This window comes from Saccopteryx bilineata, chromosome 9 (genome assembly GCF_036850765.1).
Source record: "Saccopteryx bilineata isolate mSacBil1 chromosome 9, mSacBil1_pri_phased_curated, whole genome shotgun sequence".
Lineage (NCBI taxonomy): Eukaryota > Metazoa > Chordata > Mammalia > Chiroptera > Emballonuridae > Saccopteryx > Saccopteryx bilineata.
In genome coordinates, this window is record NC_089498.1 from 90,591,032 (window position 1) to 90,610,152 (window position 19,121).

General features: G+C 52.0%; 1 protein-coding gene across 1 annotated transcript; it reads right to left on the bottom strand.

Annotated features, from left to right (window-relative positions):
• Positions 1-1,463: 1,463 nt before the first annotated feature.
• Positions 1,464-17,775, bottom strand: LOC136313668 (synaptotagmin-15-like). The gene is given in 13 exon segments (XM_066244155.1): positions 1,464-3,095; positions 3,306-3,413; positions 3,416-3,456; positions 4,181-4,357; positions 6,184-6,334; positions 6,865-6,985; positions 8,552-8,909; positions 10,511-10,584; positions 10,586-10,651; positions 11,154-11,349; positions 12,192-12,452; positions 16,153-16,323; positions 17,766-17,775. Coding segments are annotated over 12 exon segments (1,728 nt in total). The 3' UTR covers positions 1,464-3,095; positions 3,306-3,311.
• Positions 17,776-19,121: the final 1,346 nt, after the last annotated feature.

The window sequence follows — 19,121 nt, forward strand, 5'->3', positions numbered from 1 at the left end:
ATGAAGAACCCAAAGAGGCTCACACCAAGACTCATCATAATTAAAATGCCAAAGATAAGAGACAGCCTGGCCTGTGGTGGTGCAGTGGATAAAGTGGCCTGGAACACTTAGGTCACCAATTCAAAACCCTGGCCTTGCCTGATCAAGACACATATGGGAGTTGATGCTTCCTGCTCCTCCCCCCTTTTCTCTCCCTCTGTTTCTGTCTCTATCTCATCTCTCTCTAAAAATTAATTTAAAAAATGGTCATGAACAAAGATAGACAAAATTTCAAAAGCTACAAGAGATAAAGCAGTGCAGGAGGGAATAAAAAGCAAAGGAAAGATTAAATATGTGGATGAATATTAACTGAACACAGCAAAAACAGTAATATCTTGTTAGTTAAAATATATATGGAATTAAATAATACCACTAACATGCAAAAAACTATAATGGAGGAAAATGGAGATTGAGTGTTGTAAGAACAGAGTATTGCCTAGGAAGTGATAAAAAATAAAATTTGTATTAGACTATAATAAATAATGGATATAAGTTGTAATCTCTAGAGAACCCATTAATGGAATAACAGACTGTGTAAGTAGCAACTAATGGGTGGGAAGAGACGGATTAAAATACATAATCCAAAAGAAGACAACAAAGGCAACAAAAACAAAATAAGTAGGGCAAATGGACACAAATAGTAAGACAGTATATGTGAATTCAACTTAATCAGTAATTATATTAAGTGTAAATGAACTAAATTCACAAGAGACAAAAAGTACAGATTTGGTAAGAATAACTAAATGGAGTCCTCAGGTTACGAGTCTTGACATATGATGTTTCAAGTTTATGACGCTCACTCCCATAAAAACTTGAAAAAATTGAGACGTGTTTCAGCTTATGCCGTTAGCATCATACTTATGGACTACGTGGGCATACTACTTTGGTGGTGGACAAACTGGCTTAGTTGTGTTTTGTGTTCTAGATTATGATTGTACAACTGTGTTAGGATAGGTAAGTGATTTAGGCTAGTGTGTATTTCGACTTCACCAAAATTCGGGTTATGTCACTGTTGTATGAATGGAACTGTGTCGTAACCCAAGGACCCCGTATTCAAGAGATAAAACATATTATAAGATCATAAGAAATCTAGTTTTGTTAACTAATGTCACCCCAATAAGTTCAATAAAAATTTTAAGAAATAACATGTTAAAAATATAAGGAAAATGTGCCATTATGAGTGTAGAGAAAGGCTATTTCACAATGATAAAAAGGTCAATCCCTTAGAAAATTATCAATCTTAAATGGGTATGAGCTTAATGACACATAAAACATATATAAAACAAAACAGACAAAACTAAGACACAAAATCACAATCACAGTAGGAAACTTTAATGTTTCAATAATGAATAAAAGAACAGATCTCCCCCAAATCAGTAACAATAGATAATTTGACAGATCAGATTAACTTGACCTAAGAAATACATAGAACACCTGCTCACAACTGCAGAAAACACACTTTTCAAGTGCAAAAATATAATTAAAAAATTATTTTTATAAAATAAAATAAAATAAATATTTTCAAGTGCAAAAATATTTTTAAAAAATCCCATGAGCATTACTGCAAAAATACTTAAAAACATAACAGTGTGTCATAATACATTTGTCCAAATCCACACGATGTACATTAAGAATGGACTGGCTTGACTAGGTGGTGGGCACAGTAGAGTGTCAGCCTGGGATGCTGAGGACCCTGGTTCGAATCCCCGAGGTCACTGGCTTCAGCATGGGCTCATCCAGCTTGAGGGTTAAGCCCCCTGGTCAAGGCACATATGATAAGCAATCAATGAATAACTAAAGTGCTGCAATTATGAGTTGATGCTTCTCATCTCTTTCCCTTCCTGTCTCTGTCTCTCTCAAAAAATTAAAATGTTTTTAAAAAGGCAGAAACTGAGTGTAAGTTTCACTACTTGAATATAATTTTTTCCCCATTGATTAGAGAGAGGGAGAGAGAGAGAGAAAGAAGCATCAACTTGTTCCACTTAGTTGTGCACTCATTGGTTGTTTCTCATGTGTACCTTAACCAGGGATTGAACCTGGGACCTCTGCATGCTCAGATAATGCTCCATCCACTGAACCACCCATCCAAGGATCACTAATTTCTTTTGCTGAAGTTGCTTCACTACATAAGAGATGATGCTGACTTAAAGTTTTGTTCCAGTCATACAATAACAATTCCTGACTGCAAGTTCAACAGCATTAGGGTGAAAATACAAACTGCCTGTTAAGTATCAGTGACAAGAGCAATGCCTGCTCATTACCTTGAGTATGACTTCATGCATGTAAATGACCATGGTTTGTGGAAACTTTCATCTTAATGAATTTTACACCGACACCTACCACAGCACAGTAATCATAATGGAACTGCTAGGTTCACGGGAAAAGCTCTCAGCTCTATGGGCTATGTGTCGGCCATGTGTTTTCACCATTTCTGCCTAAAGTGAGCATGCCAGGAGCTGACCGTTGTTACCCAGGTAGATCTCAGAAACCAGCAGCCGAGCACCTGTGAGACCAGGAGGGTGAGCTGTTGGATTCTGGGAGGGTGGGCTGTGGTCCGGGCTTGGCACAATGTGGGGGCAGGTTAGGACACAGCCCTAGGTAGGGACCTAACACAGGTGAGGCCTCCTAACCTGGCACAGGGAGCTGATGCCCACAAGCTGTCTAGCATTTGGTACCTGGGCAGGCTGCTCACGGCATTGTCCTGCAGAGCATGAAGCAGTGAGCCCCATGCCCAGGAGCACTTTTTCCTGAGCTGTGGGCATAAGGTGCGGCCCAGACATCCTGGACTGTTCCACACCGACAGGTGGAACCCATGGACCAACTGAAGTAAGTGCTTGAGATCTTCCCCTCCCCTCACCACACCCTGTTTCCCCAGAGAACCTGCTGCTGGAAACCGCAGCTTCAGCATCAAAACACCACCACCTTTCCAAGGTGGAACCCAAGCTTCCTCTGCAGGTCCATTTGGCACACATAGCTATGCTGTTGCTAAGTAGGCTGTTTCTTCCGAATGCCTGAGATGCCGGTCCAAACCAGCTCAGGTCCTAAGCCCAGGCAGCCTGTGGGAAAAGAGGAACGGAGTGACTAGGAAGGTCCCTTGGGCTGGCTGGGGAGCAGGTACCTCTTCTCCCCACACATCAGCACTCACCTCTTTCTAGATCTGGCTGGCCCCACCACCCAGTGCTATGCAGGAGGGCTGGGAGCAGTGGCCCTGCGAGTGGCTGTCACATGTGGCAATGGAGAGAGGGGCTCCTGAAGCAGACCCATACCTGCTATCAGGACTCCGGGGTGTGGCAGAGAGCGTGCCAGCGCTTCACCAACTCCTTGGGCTTGCTAAGCATCTCAGTCCAGTGCTCTAGCTCTTTGCCTCGGGCATACACATGTAGGAGCCGAGCACCACTGGGCCCAGAGGCTGGCTCTCTGCGGGGGACGACAAGCCTTGTTATTCTCTGGAGCACAGAGGCCAGGTTGCCTCAGGCACCCCTAGCGCCTCTTCCCCCTCTCTCATCCACTCCTCTCCTCCAAGGAAGTGGTCTGCCCTTCCCTCCTTGCGTTTCAGCTGAGGGCCCCTAAAGAGATGCTGACTTTGCCCTGGAGCTGGAGGTGGTAGTGTGGGGGGATGCCCAGGTGGAAATCCAGCCTTCCGGAGTGCCTCCCGAAGCACCTCATCCTCTTGCTGGGCCATTGTAAAGCCGCCTCCCATCAGAGCTGGGGGGGGGGGGAGCTCCAGAAAGAAGCTTTCTTTGATCAGCCTGCTTACACATCCAGGAGGGACATTCAACAAAGCTTTCACCCTCCACTGTCACAGTGGAGAAGGGTCTTAAGCTCTGGCTCACAAGACCAGCCGGCTCTGCTTCTTTAGGTGGTGACAGTGGACAATGCAGGGCTGCCTGCCCAACTTCTAATAATTTGCCACTAGAGGAGTGGCAGAAGTCTCCATCTTTCTAGGGAATTAAGCTGTGTGTGGATCCCAGCTCTCCCTCTAGCAAGCCTTAGCCTCAGCCGCTCAGTGCCTGGTGCTAGTGTCCTCAGGCAGTGAACGGACCAGAAACCCTGCAGCTCTCTCCGAGGATCCATGCTACCTGAATGCTGAGCAGCGCCCCCTTCCCTTTGCCCCACCCCCTGGGCGTGGGGGCAGCCTTACTGTCCCCCTCGGAGCTCTGCAGCACGGTCAGGCTTAGGCTGGCAGTGTCCAGTTCAGTGGGGTCGGCCTTGAAGCTGAAGGTCTCATTGTACATGGGGTTGGCAGAGCCCAACACAGCTGACGTCTTCTTGCACTTGACAAACTTGTGGTTCATCAGAGACAGTTTGACAAACACACCTGAGGGGCAGTACAGATGGAGGGCTGACAGGTGCCCAGCCTCTGGCCTGTGGAGGTCTGGCTGAGGAGTGGGGGCATTTGCTCACCCCAACGCCAGGACCACATTACTCACAGCTGCTGCAGCCAGAGGGCATTACAAGAGGAAACAGGATTGATTACCGTACAGCCTCAGGGCAAGGACACGCACAGCTCCCTTCCTGCCTGCCTGCTTCCTGAACCACCCACAGCTTAGCTGGCCCTTGTTTACCCTAGCCTGGCACTCTGTGATACAGGTCTACTGTTGTGTATAGGTCCTCAGTATTGTGCATAGAGATTTGGACACAAAGAGGAATTCTAAACTTGCTTTTGGTAGCTGCTTAGAGTAGAAAATCCCCAATAGTCTGTCCAAGGAAGTTCAGCATTGACCGGAGCTTGCCTGTGGCAGTAGCTTAGAGTGAAAAATTTTTACAAGCCCAACTAGTTAGATATCTTGATTTAAATCTTGCCTACAGAAGCAGGATATAGTTTTATGCTTTAGTCTTGCAGCAATTACAGGAAGAATTGTAATCAGTTTTAGAACAAAGAATGCTTTCTACCAAAATGTCAAGAACATTGGTGTGTACATATTGTAATAGCTATGACTTTGTGGTTTATCCCCTTAAAAATTGCTCTCTCCCTAGGCTCGGGGCTGTTAGCTGTTTCTCAGCTAGCAGTCGCGCAGGCCGGCTAATAAAGGCTTTCTATTTTTATTTATTTATTGCAGAGACAGAGAGAGAGTCGGAGAGAGGGATAGACAGGTACGGAGAGATGAGAAGCATCAATCATTAGTTTTTTACTGCGCATTGCAACACCTTTGTTGTTCATTGATTGCTTTCTCATATGTGCCTTGACCACAGGCCTTCAGCAGACCAAGTAACCCCTTGCTGGAGCCAGCGACCTTGGGTCCAAGCTGGTGAGCTTTGCTCAAACCAGATGAGCCCGTGCTCAAGCTGGCGACCTCGGGGTCTCAAACCTGGGTCCTCGGCATCCCAGTCCAACGCTCTATCCACTGTGCCACCGCCTGGTCAGGCAGACTTTTTAAATTTATAATCAATTTGGGTTCCAATCAATAATTGCTCGTGTTTGGTCCAGAACAACCACACAGTAATTTCTCCCAGTTGGGTGCTAGGGGTTCAGGCCTACTAAGGCCCCTTAAACACTTTCTCCTTCAGAAAGCCACATTTTTGTGGGTGGGGCTCACATGGGTTTTGGAGCAACAATGGAAGGTTGAATGCCAGCCTGCTTCAGATGCAAAACACATGAGTGGCAAACAGCCACCACCTTGCTGGAGGCCAACCCAGGGCTGGGATGTGTGGGGTCAGCCAATGCAGGGCCCCTGCTTCTCTGGCTCCCGGGTTCTGGAAGGTTGGAGGAAGCTGAGCGCTATTTGGCCCTGCTGGCCTGGGGTACCTCTTTGAAAGGAGGGCCATACCTGTGCTTGGGGAGGCTGCCCTGGGAGCAGGAAGGAGTTGGGCCTCAGCCTGGAGGAACTGGTTCCACTCACAGAAGGGCAGGAATAGAGGTGGGCACAAGTTCAAGGAGCCTTGACCCTGCCTTCAGAAAAGGGAGAGGCTGACTTGGTCTCAGGAGTCTTAGGGTTCTTGGTGGCGGTCAAGGAGATGCAGCCTTGGTTCAACATAAGGAAATGGCGTCTCACACCAATCAATGTCCACAGAGGAAGGGCACGGCTCGTAAGACAGTGAGTGCTCTGTGATGAGCAGATGCAAGTAGAAACTGAGAGGCCAGGGGTGAGGGTCGGACTCCAGCCCCAAGCTCACAGGGCGGGATCTGTACCAGGGAAAACTTGCTGACAAATCTGCTGTCCCGCAGCTTCAGGCCCTTGGCTCGCAGCACAACTACTGTGAGGCGGCTCAGGCAGTCGTTGTGGCTGAGGCAGAACCGGAGGTCGCCAAACTCTGAGGGAGGCTGGAAAGACCCAGGGAAAGGCGCCATGTCTCCCTGGCAGGTGCAGGAGGAGTCCTAGTGCCTTCCTTCTTCCTCTTGGCAGTCAGGCCCAGGCTATCACGTGACATAGCCACCCACTGCCTGACAGAGAAGCTAAGGTCTGGAGAGCTGACGGGACCTGCTGAAGGTCACACAGTGCCGAGGACCAGAGCCAAGGCTTCTACCTCAGGTCTGTGGGGGTCCAAAGCCTACTCTGAGCCATGCGGTCTTTTCCGGGGGCTGGGGAAGGCAGGTGGTCCATTTGGAATATCACCTTTCACAGTTGTCTGATCTAGATGGGAATCCAAATGCAGATTTTTCAAGTTGCTCTGGGTAACCTGACATCCTAGGCCGATGTACCTCCCCTCCCTGCCAGGAGCGACTCCACATACTACTCCCACCCCATGCAGCGCTACCCAGGCTCGCCACCCCAAGTCACATTTCCAGGGATGGTGGGCAGTATGCCAAGGTGCTCAGTTATATCTCCTGGCTGCCCATGGTAGCCTGACACACAATGGCATGTGTCTAGTGACCTTGACCTTTACCTCCAGGTCTCTCCAGATAATGCTCCGACAGTTGCCTGCCAGGGTCTCACTCTTCAGGGGGAACAGCACCTGGCCCAGAAGCTGGTGCTTCCTCTGCCTGTCCACGTGGTACACTGAGAACCTCACACCCGCTGAGCAATGCTCTTGCTAGACACCCGGGGAAACAAGGGCTGGGCTGGGGGCTGGCGTGGGGACCAGAGACAGAATGGTGTGGCGGACTCTTTAGGATGCAGGAGCTTTTGGTGAGGGGTATCTGAACCATAGACCTGTGCACCCTCAGCCCAGGCATGTTTGGGGACCCTTCCCAGCAGTATGGCCAACACAGTGACATTCCCTGAGGAGGAGGGACTATCTGCCAGGGTCTTGCCATGTACAGTGTGGTCTGAGCACCAGCAGAGGTCCACTCTCTAGACCTTGTTAGGGATGTGGGATCGTAGGACCCACCCTAGACCCATGAAGTGGACTTGACTGTTTCACAGAACCTCCCGTGATTTGCCTGCACATGGCAAGAGGCCCTACACTGGTCCCTAGGGAATCCGCCTGTCTCTGCTCTCTGAGTCAGGCACACCAACTTCCCTCTTCCTGAGATGCAGTCTCCTCACATGTGAAATGGGATAATGGTTTTTACTTTCTGGGTTGTAAAATCCACAGTGTCTGACCTAAGACAGATGGCCAATTAATGTTGATTTTCATCTCTTTCTCTTCCCCCTTCCCCCTTAAAACACAAGAGAGGGTCAGGATCATGTTAATGTGGGGACAGGGTAGGGAAGTGATGAGTGAAGAAAAGTAAGTATGTGAGCATGATGTGTGGCTGTGCTGTCAGCCAGCCCACACACCTGGGTTTTGCTGTCCTGACCAGAACAGGTTCACACAGCCTTGGCCTCAGCAGGATGGTCGGGGGCTGGGCCCCATGCCACCCTTTTTCTCAGCTCATAAGAGGGCAAGAATTAGGCTCTGTCCCCTATGGTCACACTCTTCCTGGATGCCAACTGCCCTCTCACCTTGCCAGCCAGGCTGCCCAGCTTTTAAAAATGTTTGTCTTGCGCCCTGGCCGGTTGGCTCAGCAGTAGAGTGTTGGCCCGGCATGTGGAAGTCCCAGGTTCGATTCCCGGCAGGGCACACAGGAGAAACACACACACACACACACACACACACACACACACACACACAAAAAAAAAAGTTTGTCCAAGGCCTCTCAGCAGTTTCTAGTGGCTGGCTTCTCGTAAGGGCCCCCAGTCACCTGCTGAGGCTCCAAGGCCACTCAGAACTTGGCTCAGTGTCCTGACAGCCTTGGCCCCTGTGGGCCCTGAGCCAGGCAGCCCAACAAACAGCAAAGGCACCCTGCCCAGAATGGCTCTTGGGGCCTGCAGGTTCCTGTCCTCATCCAAGGGCTAGGGTCTCACTCTCTGTCTTCTTTGGATATCCTTGTCAGAACCCCACAGTGCTCCAGGGCTTTGGGGTGCCTCCTCCATGCCCCACCAGCCAGGACCTGGCATTCAGTAGGTGATTCAATAATGTTTTCTTTTTGTTTCCTCTAGGCAGCTGAGACAGGAAGAGCCTGGCCCTCTGCCCACTTGCCCTCCAAATCTCTCCCTTTCCCCCGTTATCAGAGTTCAGGGCTTGTAGGCCCCAGTGGGGCAGGCCTGTGGCCTAGGGTTTCCGGGGCCTGCAGGGCCCTGGCTAGCACAGTAGGATCCTTCTCAGATCCTGCCTGTCCTGAGGCGCTACCTGGAAGATGAAGTGCTCATCAAACTGTGGGTTGGTGGTGTTGCGTTTGGACTTGGAATAGAGGAAGCACTGCTCATCTGGTAGTAGGTGGAGCCTCACCAGGGGGCTGCAGGTCTCTGAGGGGGCCTGGAGCTGCTGCACCTTGATCAGGCCCACTAGCAGTCGCTCAGCCTCCTGCTGGTACTCCATGGAGAACCACAGCCGCCCCAGGCAGCCCTCTGGGAAGTCGGTCTCACTCTTGTCCTCTGAACGCTTGTACAGCTCTGGGTTGATCCCCATCACACACGCTATTTCCTGCAACACAGAAGCTGGGAGGTCTGGCAGGCCAGAGAAAGGCAGAGGCGGGGGGGGGGGGGGGGGGGGGGGACAGCAAGCTTTGGGCTTCCCCGCCCCTCTCCCAGCCTACCCCTTCTGGGCTGAGCTTCAGCTGGGCCACTCCTGACCATAAGTGCCCCACTTGCTTCTCCAGACTGAACGTTGCCCCTTTCTCTAGAGCAGCCCCTCCAGGAGGCTTCTCGGTACTAGTATTGTACAGCCAGGCCTGCTATTCCCTGGGGCCCCTGGCAGAGGCCACAGTATTCATTCAACTCCTGTGGTCTGTGGTTCAACCTCCATCCCCAGAGGCCAGAACCTGCTTGGGGGGAGGGCTCACAGGACCCAGCACTTGTTCTGGCCCTTTTCTGTTACGTTCAGAAGATGCCTCACTGATAAAGTATTGCCTCTCTTCTTCCTCATTAAATTAGAAGGGCCAAGTTGATGACTGTTGATCCCTGGGGAGGACTCTTGGGAAGCCTTCAGAACAGAGGTAGGGAGAGAGCTATGTGCCAGCTTCTACCATTCTGCCCCCTGGATCAGCTAACCCATCGTCCTGGAACAGGACTCAGCACAGGTTCTGCACCCAGAACCACCATGACTCCATTTCCAGACACACTTACTAACTCTGTGAACTTGTGCAAGGCACAATTAACCTTCTGAGCCTCAGTTTAAGAATGTATAAAATGGCTTCACCAGGCAGTGGCACAGTGGATAGAGCATGGGACTGGGACGCGGAGGACCCAGGTTTGAAACCCCAAGGTCGTCCGCTTGAGCGCGGGCTCATCTGATTTGAGCAAGGTCAGTGGCTTGAACAAGGGTTAAGCCCTTGCTCTGCTGTAGCCCCCTGATCAAGGCAATCAATGAACAACTAAGGTGCTACAATGAAGAACTGATGCTTCTCATCTCTGTCCCTATCTGTCCCTCTCTGTCTCTGTCATACACAAAAAAAGAATGTGTAAAATGGGGCCCTGGCCGGTTGGCTCAGCGGTAGAGTGTCGGCCTGGCGTGCGGGGGACCCGGGTTCGATTCCCGGCCAGGGCACATAGGAGAAGCGCCCATTTGCTTCTCCACCCCCCCTCTTCCTCTCTGTCTCTCTCTTCCCCTCCCGCAGCCAAGGCTCCATTGGAGCAAAGATGGCCCGGGTGCTGGGGATGGCTCTGTGGCCTCTGCCCAGGCGCTAGAGTGGCTCTGGTCGCAGCAGAGCGACGCCCAGGAGGGGCAGAGCGTTGCCCCTGGTGGGCGTGCCGGGTGGATCCCGGTTGGGGGCATGCGGGAGTCTGACTGTCTCTCCCCGTTTCCAGCTTCAGAAAAATACAAAAAAAAAAAAAAAAAAAAGAAAAAAAGAAAAAAAGAAAAGAATGTGTAAAATGGAACGATACTCCCAGAGGCATGGTGAGGTCTGACTCCAAAATGACACATGAGGCTCTATCTGGCCCCAGCTGGAGTGCAGCAGGCACTTAGTAAACCCCAGTGTCTGGAAAAAGTGGCCAACTCAGGCATCCTTGGGTCTATTCAGGCTGTGTCCAAGAGCCCGGCCTATGACAGCAGGCCTGAGCAGACCCTGACCTCTGAGCTCTGGGCAGGTCCTGGCGGGAACACTCACCAGGGCTGCTGCCGGTGGCGTGGGGCAGGAGCTCCGGGGCTGGGCAGGAGTCCCGTTGCAGTTGGGCCTGCTCTGTTGTGCAGGGGCGCCCAGTCTTGGCTTTGGAGGGAAGGGGGCACCACAAATGGCACACCTGGTGGCCTGTCCAGAGAGTTGGGGAGATGGCGTATAGGTAGGTGGCAAGGGTATGGTGTAGCCTCAGAGCTCTTGCCCAGAGGGGTTGAGTGCTTGGGGCTGGAGGAAGAGAAACCAGTAGGAGCCAGCAGGAGGCAAGAACACCTTTTTTGGGGCCCATATCAGGCTACTTCCTCACTCCCAACCCCCCAACCAGAGCCAAGAACTCTGTCTGCCCACAGGCATGGTGAGTTGGAGGAGTACAGCCTCTGGAGTCAGCCAGCCTGGTACGAATGCCTGTTTTCCCACTTAGTACTCATGCCCTCTGAGGCTCAGCTTTCTCAGCTGGACAGTGAGCATCACAGTGCCTGTCTCCTGGCTGTGGTGCTGCATTTCTTCGTGAGAGCTCCCAGCATGGCCACAGCAGCAGGCCTTTCCTCCCTGCCCTGCTTCAGTGGCAGGACAGTGCAGCGCCACAGGGAGGGCACCAAGTAAGGCCAAGCTCGCGGAGCCCCACATTCTGCCTCACCTGCTCATCTGGGCCCCAGTGTGCAGGGGGCAGAGCTTGTCCCCTGGTGGGGTGGAGGCTGCCCCAGTCCCTGGCAGCTCCTCATAGGTGAACTTGGTACCCGTCTTCTTCCAGAGACAGCAGCTCACCCCGATGAACAGCAGCAGCAGCAGCAGCAGGCCCCCAGAGACGCCCCCAATCACTGGGACCACCTGCCCTGAGGGTGGAGACACCAGGACTGTGATGTCTGGGGAACCGGGCTCCCCCTCACTCCACTGGCCTGCTGGGGCGGATTTTGGACAGCAACCCCAACCACCAGGTTGGACCCTAGGAGTGACATAGAAGCAGACTTTCTGGGTCTCCTGACCGTGCTGTGTTGTGCTGAGTGAGTCTCAATGGGAAGGGCCCTGGGCAGCACCTTCAGGTTTCTCTTGGAAAGTAGTTAGGATTCTCCCTGAAATTTCCTTGTGTTTCTGAGCAGAAATTAAACCTTCTCTAACCAGAACCTCTATTTCCCCCAAATACTGTTCAGACTGGAGGGTGAGCTGGGTGTGGGAACCAGACATTTAGGAAAAGCCCGGAGACATTCAGACCCTACCCTTTGGGGTCCAGAACCTGTTTGAATCCTGTAACTTTCTCTAAAACCTGCTCTTTCCCTCAACTCTCTATCCAGGTGAGCACACCGTGGGGAGTCTGTGGGAGGCGCTAGATGGGTTGTGGATGAGGCTGGGTGGGAGAAACGGGGACACACGAGGATCCTCTGCTGCTGGCTCCCACATATGCGGATACCTGGGAGGCTCCACCCGGCTCCTGCGGAGAGCGCTCCGACACTGGGTCCTCGGCAAAGGAGGAGGCCTCCTTTTGGTTTCCACCCCCACACCTCCTGACCCACGACTGGCTGCGAATAACCCGCCTCACTGTCACTCCACTCCGCACCCCGCTAGGAGCCGGGGCAAGACGGGGGCTACGCCCCAGCCCGGGCTGGCGCGGTGGAGGAAAGTGGCCCAGGGCCCCGGGGCGCCATATCTGGGGCAAGACTGGGGAGACGAGGGTACCTACCCGCCCTGGGCCGGCCGTCGGGGTGCGGCCTAGCGCCGGGTCTCGCAGGTCTCCGCGCCTCCCGCCGCCGCCGCCGCCGCCGCCTGGAGTCAGGCTGTTGAAGCGCGTCGCAGGGCGATAGATGAGTGCGGGAGGCTGTCCCTCGACAGGCCCTAGCCCTGCGGCGGGAGACAGCGCAGGCAGGGCCCAGCGCCCGAGGCGGCAGCTCCGCCCCGGATTGGCCCTGCTTTGGGCCGGCCCAGCAAGGGCGCGGAGCTGACCCTGCGCTCCCCGGAAACCGCAGGGCTCCAGGCGGGGCGCAGCAGGCGCCCGGGGCTCCCTGTGGCTGCGGACCGGGTGTGGTGCTAGGGCCACCCCCTCCAATAGGGTAGAGCCGGTGCTTTCTCCGCAGGCTTCAGATGCAGGGCTATCTGGCTTGTGACAACTGGCGGCCTGGGCTTGATCCCTGCTAGGGCATGCTTCTAATGCCGCAGCTGCTCGGAGGGCAGAAGCTGCAGGCTGCAGGCCTGTTGCCACCCCTGTGGGTGGCATCATGGATCGCAGGGCACAGTTCCCGCTCCCGGCCCAGGAACCCGTGCTGTCTGTAAGGACCAAGAGAAGATCAGAAAATAAGCAGGGCACTAATGGAACAGGGAACTTAAGGGTTACAGGCAGGTCCTGCTCCTGTTCTGTTAGGAATAACATGCCCAAGGTCGTTCAAGAAGCAGAGACAGATAGGGACTCTGGGAGGCTGAGAGAGAAGAAGAAAAAAGAAAAAGAAAAAGAAAAAGAGACAAACGTTTGCATTCTATTGGTTAAAAGACCCTTATCAGAAATTTAGGTTTGGAATTTGCCAATGAGCTAGACCCCAGCCCCTGTTGCTATGCTATGTGCAGCCCCCTTAGCAAATAGGTTACCACCACATCTGCTTCTGTATTAGGCTTGCTTGCTTAGCTTATAAAAAGATTTAGCTGTGAGCGCTAGGTGCGATTCCCATCCGCAGCTCTTTGTGAGTACGGTGTCTCTGGACACCTCGGGAATTTGCCCCTGTGCAGGTAAAACTGGCCAATAAAGTTACACCTATGCTCCTGAAAGTCTCCGATGCTTGTTCTTGTACCCGGTGGATGCTACATCTCCGCTTGACCTCGGGAGCGCAGTGCGGCGCTGAAGTGTCCTGTTTCACCACCTCAGTAGACAAAATAATGAAGCATGGAGGTTGTGTTATAAAGTACTGTACCCCAGATTCTGAAAGGCACTACCTCACTTCATCGAGTCCACGTAGAGACACCCAGTCCAGATAAATTTTGAAGAGTTTTATTAAAGGGGGACATTTTAAGTATGCCAGCCACATATGGCTGACACAGAGCATCTGCAGGCCCAAATCGTGCAGTCCCAGAAAGAGTTCAGGGGCTGCTTATATACCCGTGATTACATGCTGGCAGGGAAGAGCATGACATTATGGCACAATCATTAACAAGATTATAACATTTGTCTAGGGCAGGGGCCCCCAAACTACGGCCCACGGGCCACATGCAGCCCCCTGAGGCCATTTATCCGGCCCCCCCACTGCACTTCCGGAAGGGGCACCTCTTTCATTGGTGGTCAGTGAAAGGGGCACATTGACCATCTCATTAGCCAAAAGCAGGCCCATAGTTCCCATTGAAATACTGGTCAGTTTCTTGATTTAAATTTACTTGTTTTTTATTTTAAACATTGTATTTGTTCCCATTTTTTTTTACTTTAAAATAAGATATGTGCAGTGTGCATAGGGATTTGTTCATAGTTTTTTTTATAGTCTGACCGTCCAATGGTCTGAGGGACAGTGAACTGGCCCCCTGTGTAAAAAGTTTGGGGACCCCTTGTCTAGGGGATACACAGAAACAATAAGACTTTCAAGGTAACACAACCAAAGATATTTACAAATCTTTCAGGGTTCTTCTTTCCTCACTAGCCTAGAGGTATTTTACTCTTAGGATTCCAGGAAAGGGAGGAACTACAATCAATGCAAGGTGGTATGTAAATTATGTCTCCTATTGAAAGGGAAGAAGTTTCTCAAAGTTCTGTAAAGCCAGCGGCCTGGGCCACCATCACAGCAGCCTGGCCCATGCAGGTTCGCATTGGATTCAGACAGTTGGTAAAGAAACAATGGAGCCAAAAACTGGTGGGCCATCATTTTTAATCCTAGCTTGCACCCGGCGGGCAAGTAAAAACACACACTGGGCTCCAAAACCCACTCACATTCAGTGCTCACAAAGCTACTGACTTATCCGAGTTTCCTAGAATCAAAGGTTTCTAGCTCACCAGACTTATTCATCTCTGTTCCCCATCTCCTTCCTTCTCCCTGCACAAACTCCGCACAAACTGGCTTCTCACTCAACACTCCGCCATCTTGGCTGCTTCTCCTGGCCTCTTCCACGTGGCCTTTCTCTGCTCTCTGCTCTCTAATGCTAATCTCAGGAACCAAGAGAGCAAGCTCCCATTCTGCTCCCATTTCATAGTGTAGGAATCAAAACCTTTAATCCAACATACAAAATAGGGAAGTTTCTGATACAAAGCCATTTATCAGAGACGTGATGGGATTGTACCACCCCACATCAAAAAGGGTGGGGAAGGCTTAATCCCGAAACCAAGCCCCAGGCTACAAGGATCCTGCCTGCCCACAGCCCACAGAGACACACATTAATATCACCTGGGCAACGGCCTCCACGTGGGCAGCGCCATCTTTAACAAAGTGAGCATAATACATTTTATCTGCCCAACACTCAGTTAACCTTAATCCTTTCAGAGAATTTAAGACCAAATAACCCTAGTTGTCCTTTAAATCAGGGGACTTCTACACTCCTTTTCCTCCATTTTCCAAGGAAAGGACAGTGTTGGGCGGATAAAATGTATTATGCTCACTTTGTTAAAGATGGCTCCGCTGCCCACGTGAGGCCGTCGCCCAGGTGATATTAATGTGTGTTGAGAATCCTTGTAGCCTGGGGCTTGGTTTTGGGATTAAGCCTTTCCCACCCTTTTTGATGTGGGGTGGTACAATCCAATCATGCCTCAGAGAAGTGACTTTGTATTAGGGACTTCCCTACTTTGTATATTGGATTAGAGATTGTGAAGCTACAATATAAAATGGGGGTAGAACGAGAGTTTGGGCTCTTGGTTCCTGAGATTAGCATGAGAGAACAGAGAGAGTAGAGCCAGCAGTGGAAGGAGGCCACGTGGAGGAGGCCAGGAAAAGCAGCCAAGATGGCGGAGTGCTGAGTGAGATGCCAGTTTTTGCAGAGTTTGTATTTGGGATAAGGAAGGAGATGGGGAACTGAGGAGAATAAAGCTGGTGAGCTAGAAACCTTTGATTCTAGGAAACTCGGATAAGTCAGTGGCTTTGTGAGCACTGAAAGTGAGTGGGCCTTGGAGCCCAGTGTGTGTTTTTACTTGCCCGCCGGGTGCAAGCTAGGATTAAAGATGACAGCCCATCAGTTTTTGGCTCCGTTGTTTCTTTACCGACTGTCCGAATCCAATGTGAACCTGCATGGGCCGGGCGGCTGTGGTGGTGGCCCTGGCTGTGCCTTCTGGCTTTACAACCACCCACAACCAAGTGCGCCAAAAGAGGCTTCACAAGAACCGTTTGGAAAAAAGTGACCATCTGCCAGCCAGTGAGATTTAACCATGTCATATTAGCTTGACTTCCCTAGAGGGACCCCTTTAAATATCTTCCACGCGGTTTAATCCTTGCGACTTCCCTGGCCTCCATCTTTCCTCGGGGCCAGGGAACCTCGCCGGGCGGGATGCATGCTCTGTACTCAATAAAGCCTTTTGTTCTTCCACACTTGGTGGCTCGAGCCCGGTTCCTTCCTTCTTGGCGGGGAAAAATACCTTACATTTTGGTGCCGAAAACCCGGGAGGAGTAGAAGTCCGCAAGGACCGTTTCTCTTCCTCATCCCCTCTGAGAAAGAACCAGGAGAAAGAACCAGGATCTTTGACCTCCCACCCAATTCGGTGCACGGTGTGGTAAGTCCCCTGCCTCCGCCTTTCAGTTCTTTCCTCCGAGACTTCTTGTCTGAAACTGTAGCTACATCAGGGAACTCTCTTCCGTCCGAGTGCGTGTGCTTCGGAGACGTCCCAAGCACATCCACTTTACCTTTTCGGTCCGTGGCCGGACCTTGAAATTTAGGACGCTAATACTCAAATCTGACCACTCCGAGGACTGAGGGCAGCCGTGGGGCACAGGAATCTCCCTCCCTAAAGAAGAAGAACTGTTCTTCTCCGCTGTGGCCAGGCCATGGAACCCACTGAATTAGCCTCCTGAAGGGACTTTCAGTGTTAACATCCTCACCAATTTAACTATCGCCAAAAAAGCTGGGAACTGATTGGAGATCTCTTACATTCATGGCTTCTAATTATTTGCGCACCTGTCCTTAATCTCTGTGCCACCTGTTCCACTGCACAGGCCTTTTTCTGGCTAGAGAAACCTCACCTAAAACCTCCACTCCTAATGTTTCCTTCTCCACGGACTCCCAACTCTCTTCCCCTCCTGTCTGACTCCCGGGGGCGCCCCTCTCTCAGGATTTTTCTCTGGTCCCTCAGTGGACCTCTTTTGTGCTCAGGTCTCTTCCCTCTGAGAGCCCCCTCCCCTCCCTTCACAAAAACCTGTTTCTTATTCATCACTACCATTCTTTCTCCTCCCCTGCTGGCCAGGGCCCCTCCCTTCTCCACTGTGTTCTTAAGTCTCTCCTCTGTCAGGCCAGTCTCAGCCTGGCATTGGCTCTTACACTGGGTTTCAGGACGTCCAACCCCAATTTTCTTGCAGGAAGTCCTGGCCCTGTCCTGCCTTTGGCTCCATGTTTCCTGCAGGATCTGGGTGCCGGGCTCCGCACGAGCCCCCCTCCTCTTATTCCCAATCCCCCAAACCCCATCTGGAACCTGTGAACATGGCATTTAAAGTTTTTAATGCTCCCAACTAGTAGAAACAGGCCAAAGCTGTTCACCAGGCCTGCATGCAGCAGAAGGTAACACTCCAAACCCTGGCTCTTGTGGCAACCCTGAGACCAGCAGAGCCACCAGCAGCTTGCTTTAAGTGTGGCAAGCAGGGTCACTGGTCCTGGCAGGGCCCCTGCCGGCGGCTGCCCACTGAACCCTACCCTGACTGCAAGCATCCCAGTCACTGGCAGAGTGATTGCCCCTTTGGGCAACAGGTTTTTCCTCAACGCCTCTACGTGGAGGAGAAGCCACCCGAATGGGAAGGCCAATCCAGCCAGGTAGGCGCATCGCTTGAACTCCTAGGACACGGCCTGGACTTGGAGAACCCAGGGTATGCAGCAACGAGTGGGTAAGTCCATCTCATTTCTTGTGGACACGGGGCCTGCCTTCTCCATTTTGCCATCACACTCTGGACCTCTAGTTCCCTCACAGGTCTCGGTTATGGGAGTGGATGGGACCCCTTCCTTTCCCCTTTTTACGCCACTCCTGACATGCAGTTCTGCCTCAAGCTTGCCTCCTTACAGGACCACTGGCAGTTGGAACCACTGGACTCCATCCATCTCCAGCTCACCAAAAGGCTGGACCCTACAAATCCCCTATTACTCTTTTTTTTTAAATCCTTACAGGACCGCATCCGCGAAGTTTCTCAACTCACGGCCACACAGATGTTCCTCCTGACACCCCTCCAAGCCATCACCTTCAGATCTCCCCCTCCCCACGACTCCCCTAACCAGCAGGAAGTAGCCAGATGAATAAACGGCGCCCCTTTTTCTATTTAACACAAAAGGTCAGAATGTAAGCTTGGTGGATAATGGGGGATGGTCACGTGGGGAACTCAGACCCGTGAACTTTGGCTAGGACCGCCCACAACCAAGCGCGTCAAAAGAGGCTTCACAGGAACCATTTGGAAAAAAGCGACCATCTTCCAGCCAGTGAGATTTCACCATGTCATATTAGCTCGACTTCCCTAGAGGGACCCTTTAAATATCTCCCACACGGTTTAATCTTTGCAACTTTCCTGGCCTCCATCTTTCCTCGGGGCCAGGGAACCTCGCCGGGCAGGATGAGCTGTACTCAATAAAGCCTTTTGTTATAACACACTTTGTGACATCCACACTTTGGGCCCCTTCCTTCCTTCTTGGTGGGGAAAAATACCTTACAGTATCTAACAGAGGATGGTGTCGCCTGGTTCCCCTCCGCACCTGCAACCCCTACAATTATAGGGAAATTGTAGTCAAACACCAGGGTCAGTGCCAGTCGAGGCTGGAGGACCTAACCTTGACTGAGAGGCTACTACAGTAAGGACCCTTCAAGGTCTTGTGCCCGCTCCCATTGGTGTGCGCCCTGTTGAGGGATGCACATCCTCCCGCACCCGTGGGGTCCCTGCAGGGGCTCTAGTGGGAGACCTCAAGGTTGCTGTAAGTGGGGACGAGGGGACGTGTGTGTGAGGGGAGGAAGGTCAGTCTTGTTTTACAGCCTTTAGGGTTGGGCCCAAAGACCCAGCCTGGGAGGGCCCAATTCAGAGCGGAACCTGATGGGGGAGATGAGTTGGACAAGATGCAAAGCAGGCCTGGCGGTCAGTGTGAGTGAGGCCCTGCACAAACCCTGGATGACCTGCCCAGGGGTGGCGAGGAACTGCAGTCCCACACAGGTGCAGGGTCTGGAGCATTTGGATACCTGTGTGCAGAGGACGCATGGCCATGCTCTTTTTGGGGTCTGGACTGGTGTGAGATAGTGAGAAAGCATGACCCCGCACCCTAAAACTGTCTCAGAGAAATTGGACCGCTCTGCCCCAGAACCCCGCTAGGACCCTCTTGTGGGCAGGGCACGTTCCCCACACGCCTTTTTTCTCCTGCAAACTGTCCCTCAGGGGACTGTCATATTGGCAGGAGTGTCTGGAGAACTGGAGGCCCTGACCTCTGCTGCTCAGCTGGCATTGGGGTGGTGTCTCGGGAAAGGGGTTCTGGGTCTCCCTAAACC